Source organism: Stylophora pistillata, chromosome 14 (assembly GCF_964205215.1).
Source record: "Stylophora pistillata chromosome 14, jaStyPist1.2, whole genome shotgun sequence".
NCBI lineage: Eukaryota > Metazoa > Cnidaria > Anthozoa > Scleractinia > Pocilloporidae > Stylophora > Stylophora pistillata.
Genome location: NC_142532.1, coordinates 23,438,606 through 23,463,711, shown reverse-complemented (window position 1 = coordinate 23,463,711; position 25,106 = coordinate 23,438,606). Strand labels below are relative to the sequence as shown.

Here is a 25,106-nt window from a genome sequence, read left to right as displayed (position 1 = left end):
GACTTTGAAGTAGTTGGCAAATCACGTGATCATTCATCGAGAAAAAGAAGATGGCCGCTTCTGGAGGTACGGAAATGACATCTGAAATAATCTAGTCTTCTGAAGATATTCTGCGATCAGATGTTCATTAGAAGACATCCAAGTTGCTACGATGAGTGCGGACTCTCAAACGCTTCAAGCCAAGTATCAGAAATTGGCTGCAGAGTTTGCAAAGGTACTTCATAGACCTTTACAGTGAATCGCGACGAAACATCTTAGTCAAGATCATATACTTGTCAAGTAAAACTAATTAAGATGACTCAACTTCATTAAGATATTTTTCTTCGATCGTCCATGTAAAGAATGTATGAAGCATTTTTGAATCAAAGTTGACTTTTCCATGTTATACCCATAAGTCACCTTAAGCGATTTTCAGCTAAAGAGAAATATATCACAGTAATTGATCCATAATTTTTATTTTTCTACTCATTCAGCAAAGAGCACAGAACACGGTTTTAAAGAAGGCAGTTATCGAGGAACAAGAAAAAACCAAGACCCTTCAAGTAAGGAGATTTAGTATTTTAATTATATCTTTAAGCGTCCCTTTTTAATGGATACACACACTCATCATCAATATTCGTTTCAATGGTCTTTGATTTGTCTTAAAATTGTTTACTGATTCTAGGAAACATTGCGGCAGAAGGACCAGGCCATTAGAAAATATGAACAGGAGATCGACAGCTTACAGTTCAGAAATGACCAGGTGAGACAGGAATCACTGAATTAAACTTTTACTCTGAAGATCTGATTGATAATTCTCCTCCGTAGCTGGTATACTCCTCCTTGTAAATTAGTTATAAGAATTTGGTGTCAGATCAAGACACAATTTCTACCTGATAAGTTTGTGTATTCTCATTACCTGTTTGATGAATACAGGGATATTATAAAAATCAAAGGATTTAACTGTTTTAAAGAAGTGTGATACAGTACTTTTCTGTTTTCACGACAAGTTATTAAAACAAAATTTTTTGAAGCTTCTGTATGTCTCCTTGATTTTACAAGTTGTCAAAGAGAGTGGCAGTGTTGCAGGAAGAGCTTGATGATTACGATGGAAAGAATAGAAGAGGAAAGGTTGTTATTGTTCATATACTATTTAGGGTTTTGGGTGACATAGTGGCCTTATGGTCAGTGCTTTGGACTCCAGGGCTTAGGGCCTGTTTCTTGAAAGTCCTGGTAGCTTAACATGCTCAAAGTCGTGTTTTAAAATCAAAGTTTAATAGATAGGAAATAAGGTTTTGGCACCCAAACCAATCCTTATTGCTTGTTTAGCTGATAGTTTTATTGTATCATTTTCAAAACTTTTGAAATCCCTATCTTGAATGAAAATGAAATTGTATTTTGTTTAGATACATGATTGTGTAATAACAAATTCTCAGAACCAGTCAAACAAACAGCAAACAACTGAAAGTGAAAAGGGCAATGACAAACCAGGGCTCAACACCAACTTTTCAACTTACTAGCTAAATGGCTCACGACATCTCAGATGTTATGACAATTTCGGTTTGTTTACTAGCCAAACTGGCTAGTGGAAATAAACACCAGCCAAAACTGAATTTCTACAAGTCTGTGGCTAGTTGGCTACTATTAGTGTTGAGTCCTGCAAAGTGATCAGCTTTTTATAAAGAGGCAGACTTACTGATTTTTTTCATTTTGGGTGGCAGAAGTTTAGGACAACTTGGGACAAGCCACTATTAAGTGGGTTTTCTATCAGATGGGAAGTGTTAATTGTTATCCCCTTTTGGAAAAAATTAGTTAATGAATTAAAATGAATGAATCAGTCTTTCTTGATGATTTTATCTACTGCTTCTTTGTCATCTGGTTTTGTTTATTTATCCATTTTCTTTTATGCACTTTAGTCAAGAATTGATGGTGTGGCAAAGGGAGATGTCAATGATGTAAAAGATCAAGAACTTCAGATAAAAATCCAAGAAAACGAGAGGCTGCAGCGGGAGGTTGCTATCAAAATTTTGCTTTCACTGGGCCACAAGTTCATTAAGTAAATTTAATCCTGTTTAATCATGGTATTTTGCAGTTGTACGAAACCACACAGGAACACAGAGGAACAATATTGACTCTTCAGGAAAAGTTAGAATCATTTGAAAGGTTAGAATTTGCAAACAATCAGAATGCTGTAAATTTTCTTGTAATCAATTTAATTTAATTTGATTTTAATTTATTAGCTTCGCTAACAGGTAGGGACCCCCCAACAGCTTGCGCCAGTTACTGCGGGCCCTATTACCCACCCATCCCATCCCAAGGGAGGACATCCACCACACAGTGATCTCGTGCGTGGGAAATTAACGTCTCGTACCCCAATCAAGGAGGCTTAGTAATTACAAGGGCTTCTAAAAGGAAGAGAGTGTCACTTGGGGCTTACTAGTGAGGGAGGGGGGAGTCTTATTATCCAAGAAGGGGCTTACTAGGGAGGGAAGCTTATTAAAGATAGGGCTTATAAAAGCTGTTGGTGGTACGTGATAGGGAGGGGAGCCGATAGAAAGAGGTTTATAAGAGATGAGGCCCCATAGAAAAGGGCATATATTATAGCAGGGTGCCTGTTCAAGAGAGGGGGGGGGGGGCTGGGGCCACAGTGGAGAGGGAGGGTATTAAAGATGGGGACTTATTAGAGAGGAGTAGAGTGGCAATAATAATCATGATGATAGTTAAAAATAAGTATAATAATATATACTCAATGGGATGCCCTTTCTGATATATATAATTATAATAAAAAATGGTCTTTTTTTTTTCTCAGAAATTCAACTGATCACCAAAAGATTTTAGATGAAGCTAATGGGAAGCACAAAATGGTTGTTGATAAACTCAATGAGGAGAGAGCTTTACTTGAGGTTTGTGCAGTATTTTTACATGTATCTTTGTTAGCCTAGTAGCTGAATTAATTGTCCAAATTTCTGTACAACTTATATCTTGATCCTTAACCCTAACCATTTGATTCTCAGGTTTTCAGGCAATTTACAGGTGCCAAACCTGAGCAGTTGTGTATATATCCCTCCCCTAATACAACAACAGTCGACTGATATCAGGAGGGGTGGGGGATAATGTTGGGTTAGGGGAGGGGTGGGTGTGCATTTGCTTAGATACAAACATAGCTCCAAAATTTCCCATCTGATCAATAAGAAAAGTTAAAAGAGGTGGAAAGGTGAAGTATAAATCAGGTATGAGGAGTGAAATGACCCTTGCATCCAGTGACCAAGATTCATTTTTAGTCATTGTTTGTTTCAACAGGCAAAACTCCATAAGACAGAAGAAGAATTAAAAGTTGCAAGTTTAAAAGCAGAAAAAGGGTAAAATGTTTAATGATTATAAATCTGTGATGTCTTATAGTAACAGAACTTCCTGGCACCAGGACTTTTTCTTTGCTTTCACCCCCTAACTCCCAGAAGTGATTGACATGTGACTTCTCCCTATAATATGCATATGTCCTCCAGCAAACAGCGAATGAGAATACTTAACCTCATCAGGTAGAAGTTGTTATGATAATCTTGATTTAGCTCCAAATTCTCATAACTAATTGACAATGAAATGTGTAGTAACTAGGGGGGAGAATTCACAGTTACATCTTCAGTTGATAGTTGAAGGGTTGACACTGCCTAAAGGCTTAGGATGACTCAAGAAAGAAAAGCAGGAGATAGTAGATGGGTTAATAAATGTTACTGTAACAGTAACAGCTATGAGTGACAATTTTGTTTTCCTATTTGACAGTCACCAGCAACTTAAGCTCTTACACAAGGAGATGACATCCAGATATGGTGAGACAGAATTTTGGGCACATCTGTTCAGTTTATTTTTTTATTTTGCATATTAGAATACACCGAATGCAAATATGGCATCCAATTTGAATTGCTGTTGTTCTGGACTGACTAGCCTCTCACACATGTAACAATCCTTTTGTGTTTCCACATGAAGATGAGGCTAGTCAGTCCAGAACAATGGCAATTCAAATTTTGATACCATATTTGCATTCGGTGTATTACCAGTAGGAATTAAGTAGGAGAAAAGGTAAAGTATCTGGCATAGACCGACACCCTCTAAGGGGACTATTACCCGAGAAGAAAGTATTGACTTACAATTTGAGGAATCGAACAAGTCAGTATCCGAAAGTTAATACAGATAGATTCAAGAACTCTTTCATTAATCGCTTAATTTTTAAATACAGTTTAGCTATGTGAGCTTATAATTTAGATATCTATACTTTTTATTCAAATATTGTAACATAAGATTTGTATTTTTTATCTTGTGAGGAAGTAAAGACTACTACTACTACTATCTTGTGACCACTAAACATAGATTCTTTTACTGAGAGGGGGTTACAGGAACAGAAATCAGAAATCTTAGATGAAATTGTTGGTGATCAGCCATTTTTTACCAGTGATACATCACTGATTTTTGTACCTCCTCATGCAGTTGAAAAAATGTTCTTGATTTCACTGATTCCAATTTTTTTTTTGTCACAAAAATGCACATTTCCAGTTTTGTGTCTTAATAGCAAAAATTATTTACATGTAATTTTAAGTGTTAACGTGGCAAGTTTTGCTGAATATAGAATGGCAACTGAACCTCCAAAATACAAAATCTAAGGCTACATGTTTCTTTACATTAGTGACTTAAATAATTATTTTTAATTAATCACTCTCCTTTCAGATGATGTTTCTAAAGTTGTCACTGAAAAACTTCCATTTAATGATACAAGTGAGTTCATCGTGGCAGTTGAGTAACTTCAGGGTTCATACAGTTTCTGGAAAGTCCTGGAATGAATGAATGAATGAATGAATGAATGAAAGAAAAAATTTAATTAAGTGTATGTTTTTAGCTATAAGCTAATGGGGGAGACTAAAAAATTTAAAAGTCAAATACATTTACATATGTAGATAATAGTTATTTACAGTAGATAATTAAAAAGGTTATAAAGTTATTTAGTTAAGTTTTAAATTTCAACGAGAGTTGAAAGGTTGAGTTTTCTTATGTTCTTCTTGAATGAATTTAGAGTTTCTATCATTCTTAGGTGTCTTGGTAACTTCGAAGAGATGAGAGGTCCCATATATGTAATAGAATTCCTACCAAATCTTACAGTTTTGAATCTTGGCAGTTCGAAGTCACTGTTCCGTAAATTATACTGAGTGTTCTTGATATTAAATAAGTCAGAAATATTCTCGGGTACGAGACTGTGCTTAACTTTAAACATCAAAGTGGCAATGTCTTGTAGGCACCAATTGTTCAACATCGGTAGTTTGGTGCGACTTAGCAGTTCTTGATAGGACGCTGATCTAGTTTTTGTACATCGCCCTAAGTGCTCGCTCCTGAATCCACTCAGATTCAGAAATCTACCTTACTCAAACAGTAAAAGTTTTCAGAATTTACATATAGAAATGATGATGATTTCACAGTCTTTGGAATGAAAGGTGAATTTTGGAGTCACAAAAAATCAATCTGAGTCCTGGAAAATACATGGAAAAGTCCTTAAAATATATCCTCTGAAAAAGGGTACAAACCCTGGAACTTTACAAACCAGTTGATTGTTAATGCAAAAGTCGCTGCACTGATTAAAGTTTGCCTTTCTCCCTTCATGACCCCTTTCTTTAAATTGCAGGCATCAGAGAGCTAAACAAGCTTAATGTACCAACACATGATCGTAGGCACCAGGTAAAAAAAAAATCACTTTAATTTAATGAAGCATGTCTTTTTATGGCTTTTTGCCTGTTTAGTTTTTTGCCAGCGGTGTATGTTGTGGTGGGATTTTATGGACTGAGGTCATCATCGTCATCTTTGTCTGTGTTATGGTGGTCATATTTATCATCATTGTATTTGCGGTTGTCATGGCAATCTCTCTCAGCACTGTTATCATTGTGAGATAGTTAACTTTGTGACAATCTTTTTTCTCTAATGATAATGTATGCGCGCCGAAGTATGGCTGCCACGTTTGATGTTCTGCGAAAATTTTTAATTTTACTCGGATTTCAGTCAATTTTTTTATCAGTTTGGTTACACGATGGTCGCACTTTGAACACAGCTCCTGTTTCATTTCAAGCAGCTGGATTGGATCGACCTTCCTTTCACTTTCGAAGACTAAGTTCATTTGGGCTTCGTCGACGACCAATTTCTTCCTGGCACAAACACGGTTACGTTTGCTTCTTATTGCCGTCCCTTGACCTTACTATTTGTCAGGACGTTGAAAGGAATCCTGGCCCACTTACTCATCATTCTACTGGTCGCGCTAACCCGCCTCCTTCTGCTATTTTGCTTGCCGATAAGCCATCAAGTCAAGCCCAAATTGCTACAAAGTTTTACTCCAGAACTGATCTTCTTCGCTTGCGCTCTTCCGGTCCAAGCTATTTGTATCAATCTTCATTATGTCTACTTCAAGCCCTTGGTATTTTTAAGTACCGAGGATGTCGCGCTGGAAAGGCTGATAAAGCTAGGAAACATGCTGTTCATAATATTCTTCCGATTTCTTCTTCACGCCGGGATTGTAGATCATTAAATATTCAACTTGTCACCTCTAATGGTGTCAATCCGTCCGTTTTGAAGCCTCTGAGATCATTGCTGTCATCGAGTCTTTCTTCAAATAATCTTCGCTTTGCAATCTGTAATGCTCGCTCTATCAGGAACAAAGTGGAAACAATCATTGACCATGCTGTTGGCAATGATATCGGTATCTGTATTTTTACTGAAACTTGGTTAAATGATTTAGATTCTGTCTGCATTGCTGATCTTTCTCGTCATGGCTATTTATTCAAGAGTTTTCCACGGCAATCAAATCGATCTGGCGGTGGTACAGGCATTTTATTCCGCGACTCTTTTGATGCCACACTTCTGGACGGGAAGGAACATAATTCTTTTGAATTTTCCGAATGGATTTTGAAGACAACAAATCGCTCTATCCGTATTGTTGCTGTTTACCGCCCTCCCAACTCTTCTGCCTCGGTATTTCTTGATGAGTTTTCGTCGTATCTTGAAAACATTGTCATGTGTCCTGAACCTCTTATTATCGCTGGGGATTTCAACTTTCACATGGATTTGGTGCATAGCAATTGTGCTATAAGATTTAAAGAGTTGCTGGAAACCTTCAGCCTCTCACAACACGTAACGATGTCCACGCATATTTCTGGGCATATTTTGGACCTTATCATCACTCGATCCACCAGTGACTTAATTTTGGGTCCCATTAACGTCACCTTACCCATCTCGGATCATTTTTTTGTTGAGTGTTTTATTCGCTTCCCAAGTTCATCAATCTCTACCAAGTCTGTGTCATATCGCAGGTTAAAGAACATCGACATTGATGCATTTAAATCGGACATCACCTCGTCTGTACTTTGCAGTGACACACACTGCACACTGGAGCAACCTTGGCGATTTATCCAAGCAGTACTCCTCGACTTTAACAGAAATCCTGGATAAACATGCTCCCATAAAGACAAAAACTCTTGTTACTCGTGCAAAGATCCCTTGGTTTAACGCTGATGTTCTCCAGTTTAAACGTATTCGTCACAAGGCTGAGCGGAAAGCTCTTAAAAGTGGTCTTTCTTCAGATTGGCTTGCTTATCGTAAAATCTGTAATAGATATTCTGCTCTTCTCAAGTCTACTCGAGCTTCTTATTACTCAGATTTAATTGGTCAGTGCGCTGGTGACTCCGGGAAGTTGTTCAAATTGGTTTCATTCCTTTGTAAGGGTCCTAATGTTAATGATCTACCACCTCATGATGACCCAGTTCTACTTGCGAATAAATTTGGGGAATTCTTTGTTAAAAAAATTGAACTCATCAAAGATTCCATCAGTGATATTGAAGTTAATCCTCCTTATTCTGATACTGCTGCTCCAGCTGTAGAACTTGACAGTTTCTCGCCGTTATCAGTGGAAGATGTTTGCAATATAATCAGTACATCGTCTAATGCCTCATGCTCCCTGGATCCAATCCCTACATGGCTTGTGAAGTCTTGTCTTGACGTCCTTGCGCCCTCCATTACTCGCATGGTAAATCTGTCTATTCGCCACGCCTATGTTCCCGATGATTGGAAAACTGCAATTGTGAAACCTCTATTAAAAGAAACCCGGTCTAGAGTTAACTTATAAAAACTTCTGTCCGGTAAGCAATCTAACATTCATCTCCAAGATCGTCGAAAAGGCGGTTCTTTCTCAATTGTTTAAGCACTGTGAATACAATGCTCCTCTGCCGAAGTTACAATCAGGGTTTAGAAGATTTCACTCTACCGAAACTGCCTTGCTTAAGGTTCAAAGTGATATTCTTATGTCAATGGACCATCAGGAAATTACGCTTCTTGTGCTACTGGATCTAAGCGCTGCTTTTGATACAATCGATCATCAGATTCTCCTTAATGTTCTTGAAAGCGATTTTGGAATCATTGGCTCTGCCCATAAATGGTTTGCGTCTTATCTGTCTGGCCGAAAACAACGTGTTCTCATAAACGATCGAGCATCAGATGATTTTCATTTGAACTGCGGTGTCCCACAAGGCAGCTGTATGGGTCCTATTTTATTCATATTATACATATCTCGACTATATCACGTGATCGCTAACCATCTCCCCTCTGCTCACGGATATGCCGATGATACACAACTTTATCTGTCGTTTAGACCCAATGACATATCTTCGCAAGACCACGCCATAGCTGCTCTTGAAGCCTGCATTTCGGATGTCCGCTCATGGTTGATTTATAATCGCCTGTTAATTAACGATTCTAAAACCGAATTCTTAGTTGTTGGTTCCCGCCATCAATTATCAAAAATCGCAATTGATTCCATCACAGTCGGTAATTCTACCATTCAGCCTCTCAACAGTGTTCGAAACCTGGGTTCCTGGTTTGACTCCAATATGTCCATGTCCATTCACATTGGTAAGATCTGCAGCAAAGCTTTTCATGGATTGTATAAAATTCGCCAAATTAGGAAATTCCTCAGTCCTGAGTCCACGAAGACTCTTGTTCACGCATTTGTGACTTCGCATTTAGACTATTGCAACTCCCTTTTATTTGGCGTACCCAAGTACCAGACAGAGCGTCTTCAGAAGGTGCTTAACGCCGCTGCTCGACTAATTTTTAGGATTCCCAAGTTTCACCACATCTCGTCCGCCTTATATAATCTTCACTGGCTTCCTGTGGCTTATCGCGTCCATTTTAAGTTGTTACTTTTAATTTATAAAGCTTTAAATAACCAAGGCCCACTATACATAAAAGAATATCTGCAGCCACATAGTGTCAAGGGTCATCAGCTACGTTCCTGCGATCAGGGTCTCCTTAAGGTCCCAAGAACTAACTTTAAGACCTTTGGTGATCGTGCCTTTGCCTGTTCTGGACCTTTTTTGAGGAACGAACTGCCGCTTGAAATTCGAAACAGTCCAAGTGTAACGATTTTTAAGTCAAAGCTTAAGACACATCTATTCAAGCTGGCTTACAGTTTGTTTTGATATTTTGTCGTTTATCATTTTAATATTTGTAGTTAATAATGTTGTAAAGCGCTTTAGAATATTTTATAATTTTAGCGCTTTAGAAATGTAAATTATTATTATATTATTATCTATGAATGGGCAACTGAAAGCTTGGTTGTTAAACTGTTATCTGTGAATCTCAAGATAGATAGATATTTGTTCAACGGGGACGAAACACTTAGCTGTAGGGCTAGTTTACAGGTTTCCCACAAAATAAAAAGATAAATAAATAAAATAATAAATTAATACAATTATAATAACAGTTATACTTATTATAATTTCTACCACAACTTTCCAACCACCCTCTTCCCTCCCCCCAACAGGAAACATGTAGTAATCCTTCACTAAAATTATCAAATTCAGAACCCTAACCCTAAGCAAGGAATACTAATTTTTTATTATTTGCTGGATTCCCACAGGTGAAAGCAAAGGAATTAATTTGCCAAGCAGTTGAACTTGTTCGTGAGCTGGTGTCAGGAATGTCGAACTTTCTTACCTACACTGAACAGGTATTAAAAAAATTATTATTTTTTTCAATTGTTGAGTGTCATGTATTGTTTTTTCAAACAAGCTAACTTGTATTTTAAATAGCATTTTAGTGTTGTGAAGATTTTGTCAGTTTTGTGTTTAACTTTTTCCTTTTTTGCCCTGAATAACAAGTAACTATAGATTTTGTAAAATAATTTAAACAATATTCTTCTCCATTTTACAGCGACTCAAGACCTTCTTTGTAGAATCAGCTCAGTTGCAGATCAGCCCTCTTACACAGAAGGTGATAGTTCTACTGTTCTCTTTTTCAATAAGTGGGTTCTGCATATGCACAGATTAAGATACTCCTATGTTAAGTAGACATGTACAACCGCACCAGACTTTAGAGTCAACTGTTAACTCAAACACACTTGATAAGTTGTGATTACCTCTAGTAGTATATGCATAACCTGAAAATTAGTAGGTTTGTTGCTATGAAATGTTGTAGAAACAACCCTCCTATGACCATTTTGATTACCATGGCTGGTAGAAGAAATGTTTGCAACTAAATTTAGGGCAATAATAACTGAATTGTTGACCTGTGTTCAGTGGTTGCGAGGCAGGTTGTAATATGCCTGCGATACGTTGTCAGTAATTTTACTACTCTCTAATTTTTCTGTTGTTTTTATTATTATTATTATTTTTTTTATTTTTTTACTAGGAATATTTAACTCTGGAGATTTGATTGTTCACTTTCCCCTCTAGCTACTATGCATTCACCTGTAAATTAGTTAAGATGATTTGGTGTTACATCAAGATTAATTCTACCTGATAAGTTTAAGTTTTCTCATTACCTGCTCAGTGGGTGATGTATGGATATTAAAGGAAGAAGTTACATGTTAATCACTTCTGGAAGTTGAAGGGTAAAGAGAATCTAATTTGATCTAAACAATTTGTGGCTTTACTTGATTGATGGGGCCTACACATTTTTATTTATTTATTTATTTATCCTGTTTTTTTCCAGTTTTGTGATTACCTTCATGGAAATGCAACAGTACTGAGAGCTGTGGATCAAGCATTTGTTTCATTCTACAGTAGCATCAAAACAGACTCTTTGATTTCTTTGGTAAGAGTGACCATGCTGCTTTTTAAGTTGTTTGGTATATTAAGACAACAGGCAGACAATGTAAGCTTATTACACCACTCAGTCATACTTCAGTTATCAACTAAAAGGGTGACAAAAATAAACAATAGAAAACAAAGGTAAATATCCTTAGTTTGGATGGAGAATCCCCCCCCCCCCCATGGAAAATTCCTGGATCTCCACCAGTAAGATCTGACTGGTTTGTTTTGCCCCTCACTCCAAGAAGTCTGCTTGGCACACTAACATCATTTTCTTTTCTTTTTTTTTTTTGCTAATTTAATTTTTTTTTCTTGTGCCACGGACTTTGCCGAAGAGAGGGACTGTTCGTAGTCTAGGTATATAATTTCTTTTTAACGAAGTTAAGTAGAGTATTTCCTTGAAATTATGGATAACTGTTGCCGTTGTTTTTGTTGTCTCTCTAGGAAACCATACCTGGTTTTTATGATTTTTCTGAAGCTTTCCATAGATACAGCAATTACTTAAAGAAGCTTCTTCCATACTTTGTGTTGAGGTAAAGGATTTTGATTTTATAGTCATTATTGTTGTTATCATTATTCTTCTCATTTGTATTATCTGTGAGGAAATGGTGGCCAAACTTTGAATACTTAACATGCTCACATGAAAATCCAGATGGGAACGAAAAGTTAAATTCTGATTCTTAGTCAGGAGTTTAATCATTGTGATCTATTCTTTGGCAAGGCTAATCTGCTTGCAGGCGGTAGTTTGTGTTTTCAAGCGCGAGATTCAGCTCGGTGAATATTCGGTCGCTGTGTTGGACGGGTGGAAGATTTAAGACGCGTGACAAAGCGAGGGGAATGGGGGGAGGCTAGGGCAAGGCATTTTACTTGCGCAGTGTCTCTCCCCACCCAAGTGGTTTTAGGTACTAGTGAGCTGACGGGGTGCTCGGAAGCGGAAATGGAAGATCTCTTTAAAAAGCAGGCAGGTTTATTCGAGGGAAAAACGGTGAAATAGTGAATTCAGATAAAAACACCAACGACCTCGAAAATTGCGACTCAAAAAGTAAAACTCGCCGTGACACGTGGAAATCGTACGCGTAACTTGCGCTATTTGCGCACGCGCGCAAATAGCGCGTCACGCAAGTTCGGTAACTGTCTTCTTAACACACGGAAACCTGATGAAATGCTGGGGGAGGGGAGAGACCTCTGATGGACAAGCATCCCATCCAGGGGGGAGTAGCAATACATCTAGTTACTTCACACTGCGGGAACTGAGTGAAGCACTCACTGGCTGCTATGTAGGCCAGTCCTGTTTGCATGATGATTTTCAAATTTATTTCTGTTGAAAAAATGAGTTCATTCTAAAATATGTATTTTTTATTTCTAATTTCAAGCACCAGTGAGGAATGTAAGGCCTCAACTTGTTCCACCACACTAGAAGCGTACAACAACGCTCTGCTGCACTCTCTCAGGAAGCTTATCACAGTATTCAATAAGATCGATACTCACATTGGCGCCTTGGCCTCAGCAAGTGAGTCGATAGTGAGGCGCTTTTCCATCCAGTGTCATGAAATAAAATCTGAATTAAAAAAAATCACTATTGCTCATTAGATCAAATAAAAACAGAGACGGGGGAGCGTATTGAATGAGGAGGGGAGGGGAGGGGGGGCTCGGGGCTCGTTGCACACAGCCATGTGCGTGTTATTTCGCCGACCTCCCAGCTCCGCTAACGATGTAAAATATCGCAAGGAGTCAATGAGAACTCATAGAAAGTGCCGGAAAACGCAAGTGACCAAGCAGCGGGAGCTCTTGCATTTGCTTCTGATTGGATGAGAGGGTAGCGCGAGTTTTGTAGACCAATCATAGATCGACACGTAGCAAAACCATTGCAAACCTGGATTACTTTTGTCTTCTGTCTTTTTCTGTAGTAGCACCGCATTATGTGACACTTCACATGTGAATCGTTTCTTTTTCTTTTTTCCAGGCTCTGGATCTGAAGGAATTCTATCAACCAATTATAATGTTTCCTTTATGCATCTTAACTCTGCCCTGCAGGAACTTCATGAATGTGTCAAAGGTATATTCACATTCATTGCTATCCCCTTAGTGAACTGTGCGTGACCTATAACCTGTGCGATTAAGTTAGATTTGGAGCACTTCTTGACCAATCAGAAAGAAGAGAAATATAACAGGCAACTAGGAAGAAGTCAAAGTACAGGTGGTCAAGGCGCAGTTGGTTTTAATTTTTTAATCTGATTGGTTAAGAAAATGGCGCGAGTTTTCTGGGCCAATTGTAATGAAGCAAAACCTAAGCAACATCGAATTACTTTAAATACTGAATTAAAAATTGATCTAACAGTACCAGGCACTTATTTTTCTTTGCAGTATTATCAACGAACTTCCAGTCCAAGGTATCTCTTGAGCATCAGCTACCCACGGCAACACAGGTGAGAAAAAAGGAGAACGAAGACCCAAAACTAGAAATAGTCATTCATATTTGCCTAAATTTGCAAAACTTGTAGTCGTGCTTAGTTAACCTCCTTTTTTAATATTGCAGACTATGAAAAGTACAGACGAATGTATTGTTTCTTCTTTAGTGTCTCTGCTGACCACAAGTGCCAAGGTACCTCTTAATTTGTTTTATTATCGTTGTTAGTTGAAAGGCGTCAAGGACTTTGTTTCTTCTTTTTATTTTTTGCCATAACATTTGCTTTGCTGTAAAGTCTAAAAGACGCCCTTGCCTTATGGTCAGCAGTTTTGCCCTGAACCCTTTCACCCTCAAGAGGGACTAGCATGTAATTTCTCATTACAATATCACCCCTGAATCACACAGTAAGGTCACGAGAATAGAAAAAATGATCACCAACTAAAAAAAGCTCTTGATTGTTAAACAAATTCTCCTGGTCAGCACCTTAAGAAATGTATAGAGAACAGTATGGAAAATATGCATATTGATGTTGGGGTGTAAAAAGTTAAAATTTCGCTCCCATTACTCACTCAGTGTTCGTTTAAACCAAATTTCAGATAGGAAAATTTATGAGTGGCAACTTGGATTTCTTGTCAACAAAATCTGGCGTCAGAACAAGAGGAATGACTTCTGCTGCAGACAGCGAGGTGAGTGTTGTGACATCAACACTTTTCTTCTCCCTTCAAGCTTCTATAGGCTTCCATGTGAAGCAGTAAAGATAATTTGGTCCTTCGTCGAGATGAAATCTTTTAGCTGATGAATTTTTTATTCTCTTGATCTGTTTGTTGAATTGTGTATAACTCTTTTAAGTAGAAATTCCACGCTAATCATCCCCAAGAGTGAAGTAGTTATAGAACAGGTAGAAGACTTTTGCCTGTTTCGCATGATGTACTAGGAGCCTCTCTCTTCATTTTCTTTTAGCTCACTTCATCGCCAGCTGTCTTGGAATTCAGACATCACGCTGCCGACTACATACAAAAACTAATGCGGGTAAGTTGGTGATAAACATCCTGGCCGGCGGGCGTAATTTTTGCGTTTTTCAGACAAAGGAGGCAAGTGTGAGGCGAGGATTAAGCGAAAGTCACCCGTTCCTCCCCTCTCGTGTGATTCGCGGGAAGGAGACCTTGATAAAAAAGAAAGGAAAAAAGCATGATGTTTGTTCTGTTTCTTTAAGCCATCCCCGGAGTCAGTTCCTTACAGAGTAGCACTTCGAAATCACAAGGTCCTGATAAGTTCGACAGAAAGCAAAGATTCCTTAGAACAGCAGGTAAGCCAACATCGAGATACTCATTCTCCTTTAGGTTCTTGTACATTTTCTTCACTTTTGCTTGAGTGAATCCGTGTTACGATTAAAAAAATTTATTTCGGTGAACGTCCTATTGACTTTCTCAGATCTTGGGATCAGATCTTGGGATTTTTTCATAGGGAGCTTAATTTTCCATGGTTAGGCTATAGGGTATCAGTCGGGAACTTGTTATATTTGTATGATTTTGATTCGTTGTTCTTTACCTGGGAAGACACAGGGCCTCATCGTCAACAAATTCGCGAGTTCCTTTCTCGAGCGTTGGCCAGATTTTTGTGTTGCGTTGGAGCGCCTTTCGATTAAGTGTCGTAAAACCAACACCAAAGTAACCACAACGGCCAATCAGAAGAAAGGAAAATACTCCTAAAAGCCAATAAGAACTCAAAGAAAAAATTCGTAAAGCGCGGGAAACGTGGGCGACCAAGTCTGGTTTTAGTTTTGCATCTGATTGGTTGAGAGAATGGCGCAAGTTTTCAGGACCAATCACAAAGCGAAGTAAAGCAAAACCAAACCAGATTTAGTCCCGGAATTAACTTTAGACACTCAATTGAAGATTGCCCTTTGGAAAAGAAGAGTTCACCTCACAGTGCCTCTCTCCGCCTAGAAGTATCAGCTGCTAGGGAAAGTTGACGAAGCGTTCAACAAGCACCCCATCCAGCAGAAGTGACAGTACTCCTAATTATTTCTTGTTACTGAAAATGGGATATGCTTCGGCAACATTGGATCTCTACATGTGTAAGACTTTTTTTTTTTCACTTGCACAGATTGCATTGACGCGCGAGAAAGTTTCCAAGCTGGAACAAGCCAAGGAACATTGGATGTTAGAGTCTCAACTTTCACAAGTAAAATATGAAAAGGAAGTTAAGGTTTGTTCCGCCTCTGCATCTACATAGATTAAGTTTACAGTAAAAGATCCCAAGGCTTTGCATTGACTATAAAATATGTAAGATATTTTCAGTATTTTTCTACCAAACAGTTTTGTTGCAAACTAGGAATTTCATTATTTTTTTTGTCGTATATTGATTCATTTTCGTAACACTTTCATTAGAAAGTACGAGTTCTGGAGGAAGAGATAAACAAACTGCAGACTGCGAAAGGAGTACTTCCAGCAGTAGACGGCCTGTCGGTAGGTGGCAATTCTCTTCCCAGTTGGGTGTCGAAAGTTATACATAACTGCTTTGGTTTTGCTTTACTTCATCAGCCATGTTTTTATTTATGTTCTGTTCCAGTCTATCTCGGACGAAACTGGATCTACGTCATCGCATTCATCAATGACGTCACATAGTTACGAGGTCCAGGCCCCGCCGTCTGATGTATGAATTTATCTTCTGCCTTTGATTTGCTCCAATTTATTCTTTTCATTTCTTGGGACCTTTTGTTTTTCTTCTGGCCGCGTCGACCAGCCACAATCTCATGACTCTGTGCGCTCCTTCTTCTCTCTCCCAGGCCTCCTATACCAGCTGGCCAAAAGACAAATTATGCTTATCTAGAACTATCATAAATGACATTGAACACAAGTGCTAACTGTTGTGCTGTTTTTCACTTTAAATTTATGATTGTAGCTTGGAGAAGTGGCGCTACTCAACCAAGCCGAGGTGAGAACCAAGATGTTGCATTTTGTCACAATTAAAGTGACTTTCCGAGTTTGTACATTCTTGTTAACTTGAAGGTGAAGCCTTCTTCCTTCGTTGCTAAATTCACTGTTCTCGTTTTGGTTGGGAGTTAGCCTGAATCTATTATACAGAAATAAAGTTATACTCATTTTACGATGAAGTGACGATATACCTCTCTGGTTGGCTGTGGCCACGATTGCAAGCCATTAATGCGCATGCGCTGGTCACAGCTTTTGAGATATTTTGCCCAAGATTTTTAAGAGACTGTAAAGTGACTTGCTTTTATTCAATGCAATTTAGGGAGCAGAGGATGTAACACGGGAAACACTGATCAAAAATCATTTTACGCAAAGAGTAGCTGAGCTTACTTCACAGGTAAATTACCAAAATTATAAATTCTCAGTTGTCTTAGTGTATAGTACGCTTCTAGTACAAGGGGTGTAGAGAGAGAACTCGGTGGCCTGGTAGTGAGGCCAAATCACGGGGTCTGGGTTCGAAACCTAGCTGGGTCATTGTGTTGTGTTTTTGTGCAAAACACTGTACCGTCACATTTCCTCTCTTCTCCCTCCCCCCTGATAGGGTGAGGAGCAGTACTCTTGGTCACTTCATGTTACAGAAACCGGGAAATATTTTGCAATTCTCGACCTCTTGGATCTTGAATAATTAATGATTGCTTATTTTTCTTAGATGCAATTTGCGGAGAGCAAGACTGTATCCATAACTGCAGAGGTATAACCAGCTTTTCAAGTCCTCTCTTGTTACTTTTTCAAGTATTTATTTGGTTCTTCATTTAATTATTCAGTCGTTTATTGTTTGTAGTCACATATTGTGATTCGTGAACCTGATAATTAAGTCCTAACCAGTAGAGCGGGCGTAATTTTGGCGACCGAGCGCTCAATTTGATTTTAATGGAAGCGGAAGGCTGGGGAGAAAAAAGAATTTGTACCAAGGGGGTGAGCCATAGTGAAATAATAAGAAGGAGGATGAAGGTGGGGGAGTGAAGCACCTACTACCCCTTCCTCAACCATCGGCTCAACTCCAAATTAAACATGGCTGGTTGAAGAAACGATCGCGCGCTTCTTATTGTTAATTCCCCTTAATAAGACGCTTGCACTGTAGGCTACTTAAGTCCTTATTTAGCGTGAATGTGTCTTACTGAGAGTAATGTAGAGTCAAACTTCGAGGCAGTCTGTTCAGTGATTGAAATCACCTCGATTAAGGCTCCTAAAGCCAAAACCACTTAGATAATCTCAACGTCTCATCAGAACTTGTCGCACTTGATTATAGTTTTCATCTGATTGGTCGAGAGGTTGGCGCGAGTTTTCTTGACCAATTACGAGCGAAGTAAAACCAACCAACGCAATCCACTGTTGTTTCCTTGATATGGTAGAAATTAAAGGAATAATCCACCCATATACCAATTTAGTTACGCGTTTATTTCATTTTTTTATTCATTCATTTTTTTTTTATCAGTGCCGCGCCCTGTACCGACGCATGAAACAGGCTGAAAAGACGAAACAAGAACTCGCAAAAAATCTCAAGACAGCTACCTCAAAAGTCAGCCAACTTGAGGTAAACTAAAACTGGCAACAAACGCCTACAAGATTGTTTATGTCGAATATGTACCCAATTTTTTTCACGATATTTCGCTGAGAATCTCTCAGAAAAAAAGTTACTTCTCGGGGATGTATATTTTCCCGCCACCTGATCGTGGCAATTTAACGCTGTTATGTGCGTACGTTTCCCGCCTCCAGCTGAAGGCGTATGTGTTCACTGTTTTTCCTTCACTAACGCGTATTTATTCACTGTTTTACTGCCACTAAACGCGCCTTTGTTTACTGTTTTCCTCTCATTAAATGCGTGTGTACTCACTTTTTTTTGCGTGAGTTTACATTTTTCCCGCCACCAAACACGTTTGTGTTCACTGTTTTTCCATCAATGCGAAAATGAGCACTGTTTTCCCGCACTAAGTGCGTATGTTCACTCTTTTCCCGCCACTAAAGTCTTTATGTTTACTCTTTTCCCACAATTAAGGCGCCTTTGTTGACTGTTTTCCCGCCTTCAAACGCGTCTTTGATCACTGTTTTCCTCTACTAAACACACCTTTGTTGACTGTGTTCCCGCCTCTAAACGCGTGTATTTACTTATCATATAAGGGGCAAAATTACTGAATTGTGATTGGTTAAGAGAGAGGGAATATTTTTTTAATTTTTGTAATTGCCCCGGGCAAAATTACTTGAAAATGATTGGCTGAAAATCGCTTGGCAACGGCTCCCAAGGTAAAGAAATTTCTGTTTGTTTTGTAACAATGGCGTCCCGTTTTGCGCGAGATCAGTAAGAAAACATTTTGCCCCTTATATTATAAACAAGTAATCACATGGTTCCTCGTAAAATTAAGGATTAATATCACTTGTGTTTTCGGAAGTTGCAGAAATTTCAGCAACTTCCGAAAACACGCGTGATATTAATCCTTAATTTTACTCGGCCCCATGCGATTACCTATACTTATCGCTTTTCCTCTCCTTGACGCGTGTGTGTTCACCGCTTTCCCGCCACTTGAACGCGTGCGCTCACATGTCTCCCGCGTTTTTTTAGGACGAGGCGGAGACAATCAAGCGAAGCTACGAGACACAGTTATCAATGATGAGCGATCATTTGTGTGGAATGAACGAAAAGCTCACCTCACAGCAAGACGAAATAGAGGCCCTGAAGGGTGGTAAGACGAAAAAGGGAAAACAGCGGTAACGAAGAAAGATTATATTTTCAAATAGAGACAGTAATATTGTGAAGAAGAAAAGATTTCGGAAGGTTTTATTGTTATATGAAATGCAGATTTTACAAAAGGGCCATCAAAATTTACCCGGAGTATTATTCGATCTGTGATGCCGTATAAACACCTGAAATAGCACTAATATTTTGACCGATGCCCTTAAATATATATATTTTTTTTCTCAGTAAGATTTGATACTTTCTCGTTGTTTACTTCATTTTTGAGGGTTGTCCAATGCACCCAAGTATTGGACACGTTTGTTCACTTTCATCTAGTTTCTATAATTTTATTCTTATCTTTCTTTTAAGGGAATATTTCTCCTCGGACAAGCTCGAAATAAAAATCTAAAATTCTGAGACTCACCTCGCCGAATAAACCAAGGTCTTACTCACCTACTAGGTGTTACACCGCAGTGTTTTGAATTTTGTTTTATTTTTCCTTTTTAAATACTTTCGTCTATAAAAATCGTATGGAATATTATGGACTTGTTGCCGGCTTGAGTGGAAGGGCCGGACGGGTCCTAAATATTTGGCCCGAGGTTATGATTGCGCACGGTCCATGAATCATAACCGTGAGCTAAATAATTTCCCGGCCGGCTCTATCAAACTCAGTTAGTAGACATTGAAAATTAAGAAGAATTAAGAAAGAGTTCCATGTTGATCATCTGTGGAAGTTAGGACTGTAAACCCATAATGAAACTTCAGACCAGTTGATATTAGCATGTATCAACAATTCTGTAACTTTGAACAGCTTTGTAAGAAATTTTTGTAATAGAATTCTACGGACTGATAATAGAATTTGATAATTTGTAATTTAACGTTCGATGTAACTTGCTAGTGTATAACAATGCAACCAAGCGCGTTTGTGAACTCATATTTATATCCGCTTCCCCCCTCCCTCCCCTCCCTGCGAAAAATTTAAAGCCGGTTTGGGAATGAATTGGACGAAGTGCAAAGACAAAAGAAATCTGACAAAACCTCTGCCTATGGGAGATTTACTAGGCTTACACTTATCCAAATGGTTATTTGATGGGCTTATTAGACCTTGCTTGAGCGGAATTAATTTTTTATGATACAGGGGACTCCATGAAAATATTGCATACGAATAGCTTGACTCGGATCCAATATTTCAAAATGATAAAACACTCAAAGTATGTGAAAGGATATGAAACACAGAGTGATGCTATAATCTTTAAACAAATACTATATAAACAAGAGAACTTTATAACTACGATATGCAAGTAAATTCGAAAATAACCTTTCATATTAAAAAACTTATAACAGGACTGTTCCAGCAATAAAAAAAACTTTCACTTTTAATCTCTAGCTCTCCGAAGCGGTAAAAAAAAACTACTGGACAGAAAATGAATGTCACACCTAGTATTAGTTATTTATGGGAAAAAGCTCGTCAAAAATTTACTGCTTCTCCTCGTAACATTTCTAAGTTTGCTGCTTTATACGGCCGCAGCTGAGCATAGCTCATCCTCGGAGACCCAGGGGCTGTGAGTCGATTTCCTTGAAATCGACTCAGCCCCTGGGTCTCCGAGGATGAGCATAGCTGAGAGCAACGTAAGGGATTAACCGTGACGGAGTTTATTTTAATTAAAGAATGAAATCAATGCTCTCTTTTGTATGTCCCCTGATGCATAAACAAAGTAGATTTGGGTGAAATACAGGCGTACTGGTTTAGTTGTTGTTCTTGTAAACCAGTTCCTAACATGGTTACAGCTATTTCTATGTCAAACTTCATTCGTCATTCATGGGGTTAGGACTGTCTGATTCAAATAAACATCTCCCGAAAAGTAATCAAAGAGTTAATTATAATGATTAAGCGCATTAGCCCGATCAAAGCTAAAACAAACCGAAAAAAAGGTTAATATTTTACCGGAGGATTTCAGATGATTCAGCGGAGATTGTAAAATACTGTGGTATGAATGCTTTTAAAAGGCTTTCCAGGAGATTTCTGCGAGAGCATTTTGATCGACGGGAAATTCTTTTTTGTCAAAATACCGTAATTAATAACTTTCGGGGTAACCAGCCGTTATAAATAGCGACGAAGTGTTGTTTATCGGCGAGATCAGTGATAAGATTAAATGAAGCTTCCTTCAAAACACGATTAAAATGACTAAAATTAAAATTAGTTTTTGAATCTATAACGTTTGATTGAAAGAAAAAGTCCGTTTTAGGGCAGAGCCTCGATCAGTAAACGGAACTGCGAGAGGAAGTAAATTCCGCAGAAAGAAAAGACACTGGCAATCAAAACTGAATTTTTTTATAGATCACCCACGCTTTAAACAAATAGTGGAACGAATTTAAACGTGATGTTTACTCGATAAGTAAATTTTTCTTTCTCGCTTTAAAAGGCCTTGTTGCGAAGCAGCGAAAATGACAGCTGAGGCACATGGTTTCCTTTTACAATTGCGTTAAGAGCTGTCAGTCAAAAGGAGCAGAACGCTCAGTGATTGGCCAATATCTCGAAGCCATTTGAGTGCTTCTGTAAGCAGCTGTCTTCTCGAACTTAGCGTTTGTCATAAAAAGGGAGCTCGTGGATTCGAGTGCAGCGTTTAGCAGGAACAGAAAATGATTTGTGAAAGCAATCAGAAGACTATTCAAACGTAATGACGGCCATGACATTCCATCGGGGACAAATGGAGTATATACAACCGCCACAGAATTCTCAGGTAAATGGAGTGCACCTTTTGTGAAGCATTCTGATTTGCAACACGTAAAATGTACTCAACTTTTCAAACTCACACCCCTTTTCCTTGTGCCCGCCCACTAAACGCTTTTAATCGACAGGAAATCCAACCCTCTCCTCTGGCCCTGCTAGCTGCGACTTGTAGTAAGATCGGACAGGGATTTGAAGCGCCTCAAAACATCCTACAAGCGCCGATCAACCAACTAGCGACACACCATGAGTTCGCGACCTCGTGGGCTACGGAACAGAGCGGATCGACGCATACAAATGACGATGTCTACAACTCCAATACACCGAACGTTCTCCAGACGCAAAATCACTCCAACTCGGGTCTATATGCCTCCATAAACCAGGTGGAACAAAGCCAGATGTATTATGCAGCCGTTACGTCAAGTCCTGTTCTTTCACAACAAGGACTTATAACAAACACCGAAGCCAGCGTTAATCTCGCATATACCCCGGAATACGACTTGTCTAAAACGGTGGATGGCGTATGGACTGTAAAATCCGACTCAGGAGAAACTAATACTGCGATCGGAACACAGTGGTGGCACGGAAAGCCTTTATCTTGGGCTAAAAGCACAAGTAGCCCTTCGCATCAATTTGTGGTGTCTCCTTCTTACCCAACAACTGTGGGAACTAGCGACGCAGGTATTTCCATGGTAGAACAACAGGGACAAGATGCGGCAGTGGACAACAATTCACAGAATCCCGCCTACGTTCAAGTAACCAGGACACCACAAGGGCAGATTATTTTAACTCAAGAAAGCTCAGAACCGAATAAATGGCTTTCTACTGGAACGGTTAATGTAATCGCTGCGGCATCAAATGCTGCGAACGGAAATGCAGCTATTCAGGTACAAGTCCATCCCGAATCGCCGCAAGAAACGCAAAATGTCAGCGTTGGTGTCGGGCAAGGGAACAATCGGCGGCTTCGACGGGTCGCATGCACTTGTCCTAATTGTAGAGAAGGCGAAGGACGAACAGCTGATGGCCGCAAGCAACATATCTGTCATATTCCAGGTTGTGGAAAAGTTTATGGCAAGACATCTCACTTGCGGGCGCATCTGCGTTGGCACACGGGCGAGCGGCCGTTTGTGTGCAATTGGCTATTTTGCGGAAAACGATTCACTCGATCCGACGAGTTGCAACGCCATAGAAGAACTCATACAGGTGAAAAACGTTTTGCATGTCCAGAATGCGGCAAACGTTTCATGCGAAGCGACCATCTGTCAAAGCATGTACGGACACACTCAAACGGAAAGACGGTCAAAGGGAATGGCGTGATGGGTTCTGGAGAAACCATCGCGATTCGACCGATCCCGCAACAAGAAATTTCAAACTTGCCAGCAATTGAACCACGGCCTGAGGAGATTAAAACTAAAGTGGAAAGTGGTCGTTCGGCAGTTGTGGAAGTAGATCTTCCCAATGTTGCGGTCGCTGTTGAACAGAATCAATTGAGTGAGAATGAATATTTTACGGGCGATGCGACAGAACACTATCTAGACGACATGAGTGTTGCTCACGAATTCGTTGCAGTTCGAATGGATGGGACTCCTGGCACAGCTATTTTAGTACAGGCTCAAAACTTAAACATTAGTCAGGATGTCTAAGGAAAATGGGGAGGTAATAAAACTATCCGTTTTTTGAAGATGAGAAAAAGCATCGATGTAAACGCGGCAACATTTCGTTCAATATATTTAAATTTGAAACATGTTGCAGAAGTATTTAGGCCTTTTAGATTTATGGAGAACGGGTATGAAATGATTTTTCGATTTAAAGGGCGCAAGATTTTCGTGTTTCTATCGAGTCGATCAAAAAAATTGGATCAAACCCAATTTGAAAAGCGTTGTGTATACAATTTATTCAAACAATCTATGTAGGTATGTTTTGGAAAGTAAACAAAAGCTTGCGATGTCCTAACTGAAGCGAAGTAAGTAAGAAAATTCTAAAATCACCGCACCAGTTACTGTCTTCAAGTCAAAGGATTCGTGATCTTCTGGACACAAAGAAATCACTTTATGTGTGATTATTTTTTTATACGATTCAAACTGAAATTTTGAGGCCTTGTAAGAAGTTATTGAATTATTTATAACTGTTTGAAAGTTTCACCCGAAACAGAAAGGAATTTTAATATCAGCTTTAGTTTACTTGAAAGTTGTAATCATACTTCTAAGCATACTTCTAAGCATAACAAGAATCTTGCCAAAAGTGACCTGTACAGAATACAACAAATATGGAAAACTAGGATTTTTTTAAAGTTGCTGGCTGTGAATGAAAAAGATCTTTGCTGGAATCATGGATATCTTTTTTTAAAATGTATATTTGTACAAAGAGGAAGTCGTATTCTGACCAATCTATTTTTATCAAACTTAGTCAAGGAATTTATGGCTTTGAAATGTCAGTAAAATGATTTACAACTGTCTTATTGGAATTTTTTCTTTCATTGTTATGTTGTGAAACATCTTTTTGTGGGGTGCATGATCGTTTCACTACCAAGGTCTGAGTAGTAAATCTCTTTTCTGCAATAGAATTTTTATGATGTTTGAAGAATTTGGTATCGGATCAACTAATAATCCCCTGATATTTTTCTCCATTCTTGTTACTTGTCTGCTTGATTTTGTATTAAAGTTGTAAGAATGGTTGGTCTCTCCCACAAGTTAAAGGGTTAGGAAAGAGCCCTGCTGATCCAGTGTTTCTCTACCAATCCACCTGAAACCAGTACACTATATGTATGATGTCAGAATTAAGCTGTATTGATTCAATGTCCACAGTCCAGAAAAATCCCATTTTGCTTCTTTCACACAAGCTATTGACAGCTTCTCTTGATGCAATAAAAAAAAATTAATGAACAGAATAAGTAAGCAGCACTTTGCTCTTTGCAAATTTGGGGCTAGAAGCCTCCAGTGCAGCTTTGGTTCATATGCTCTTTTCCTGCATTTCATTGGTGTTGTAATTATATGAATTTGAAGATTTTAGTATTCTCTTGTTTAGCCTAGTGGTGACCAAGTGGTTGGTGCACTGGACTCTGAGGCAAGAGGTTTGGGCCTAGTTGTTTGAAGGCTGAGTAGCACTAGCCCAGGGTTAAATATTAATCCAGGTTTCATCATAGCTCTGTTCAAAAGCCATTTTGGGGAAAATTTTCTCTTTTGTCTTGAGGACATCCAATCACCAAACTGTAGACAATGGG

General features: G+C 38.8%; 2 protein-coding genes across 2 annotated transcripts; both read left to right on the top strand.

Moving 5' to 3' along the window:
* Window positions 1-20: 20 nt before the first annotated feature.
* Window positions 21-20,538, top strand: LOC111325634 (protein phosphatase 1 regulatory subunit 21). The gene is made up of 30 exons (XM_022929468.2): window positions 21-214; window positions 474-542; window positions 665-742; window positions 1,042-1,110; window positions 1,896-1,991; window positions 2,072-2,142; window positions 2,789-2,882; window positions 3,280-3,338; window positions 3,757-3,803; window positions 4,696-4,743; window positions 5,642-5,694; window positions 9,917-10,006; window positions 10,210-10,269; window positions 10,990-11,091; window positions 11,532-11,620; window positions 12,461-12,597; window positions 13,051-13,143; window positions 13,452-13,513; window positions 13,624-13,689; window positions 14,091-14,180; window positions 14,455-14,523; window positions 14,708-14,800; window positions 15,601-15,702; window positions 15,885-15,962; window positions 16,066-16,149; window positions 16,399-16,431; window positions 16,750-16,824; window positions 17,137-17,178; window positions 17,923-18,021; window positions 19,045-20,538. Exons 1-30 carry the CDS (start codon window positions 152-154, stop codon window positions 19,192-19,194), a joined length of 2,361 nt encoding a protein of 786 aa, XP_022785203.2. The 5' UTR covers window positions 21-151; the 3' UTR covers window positions 19,195-20,538.
* Window positions 20,539-20,787: 249 nt separating this feature from the next.
* On the top strand, window positions 20,788-24,341 carry LOC111325630 (uncharacterized). Its single transcript, XM_022929461.2, has 2 exons — window positions 20,788-21,899; window positions 22,018-24,341. The coding sequence occupies exons 1-2, from the start codon at window positions 21,837-21,839 to the stop codon at window positions 23,527-23,529; spliced, it is 1,575 nt and encodes a 524-aa protein (XP_022785196.2). The 5' UTR covers window positions 20,788-21,836; the 3' UTR covers window positions 23,530-24,341.
* Window positions 24,342-25,106: the final 765 nt, after the last annotated feature.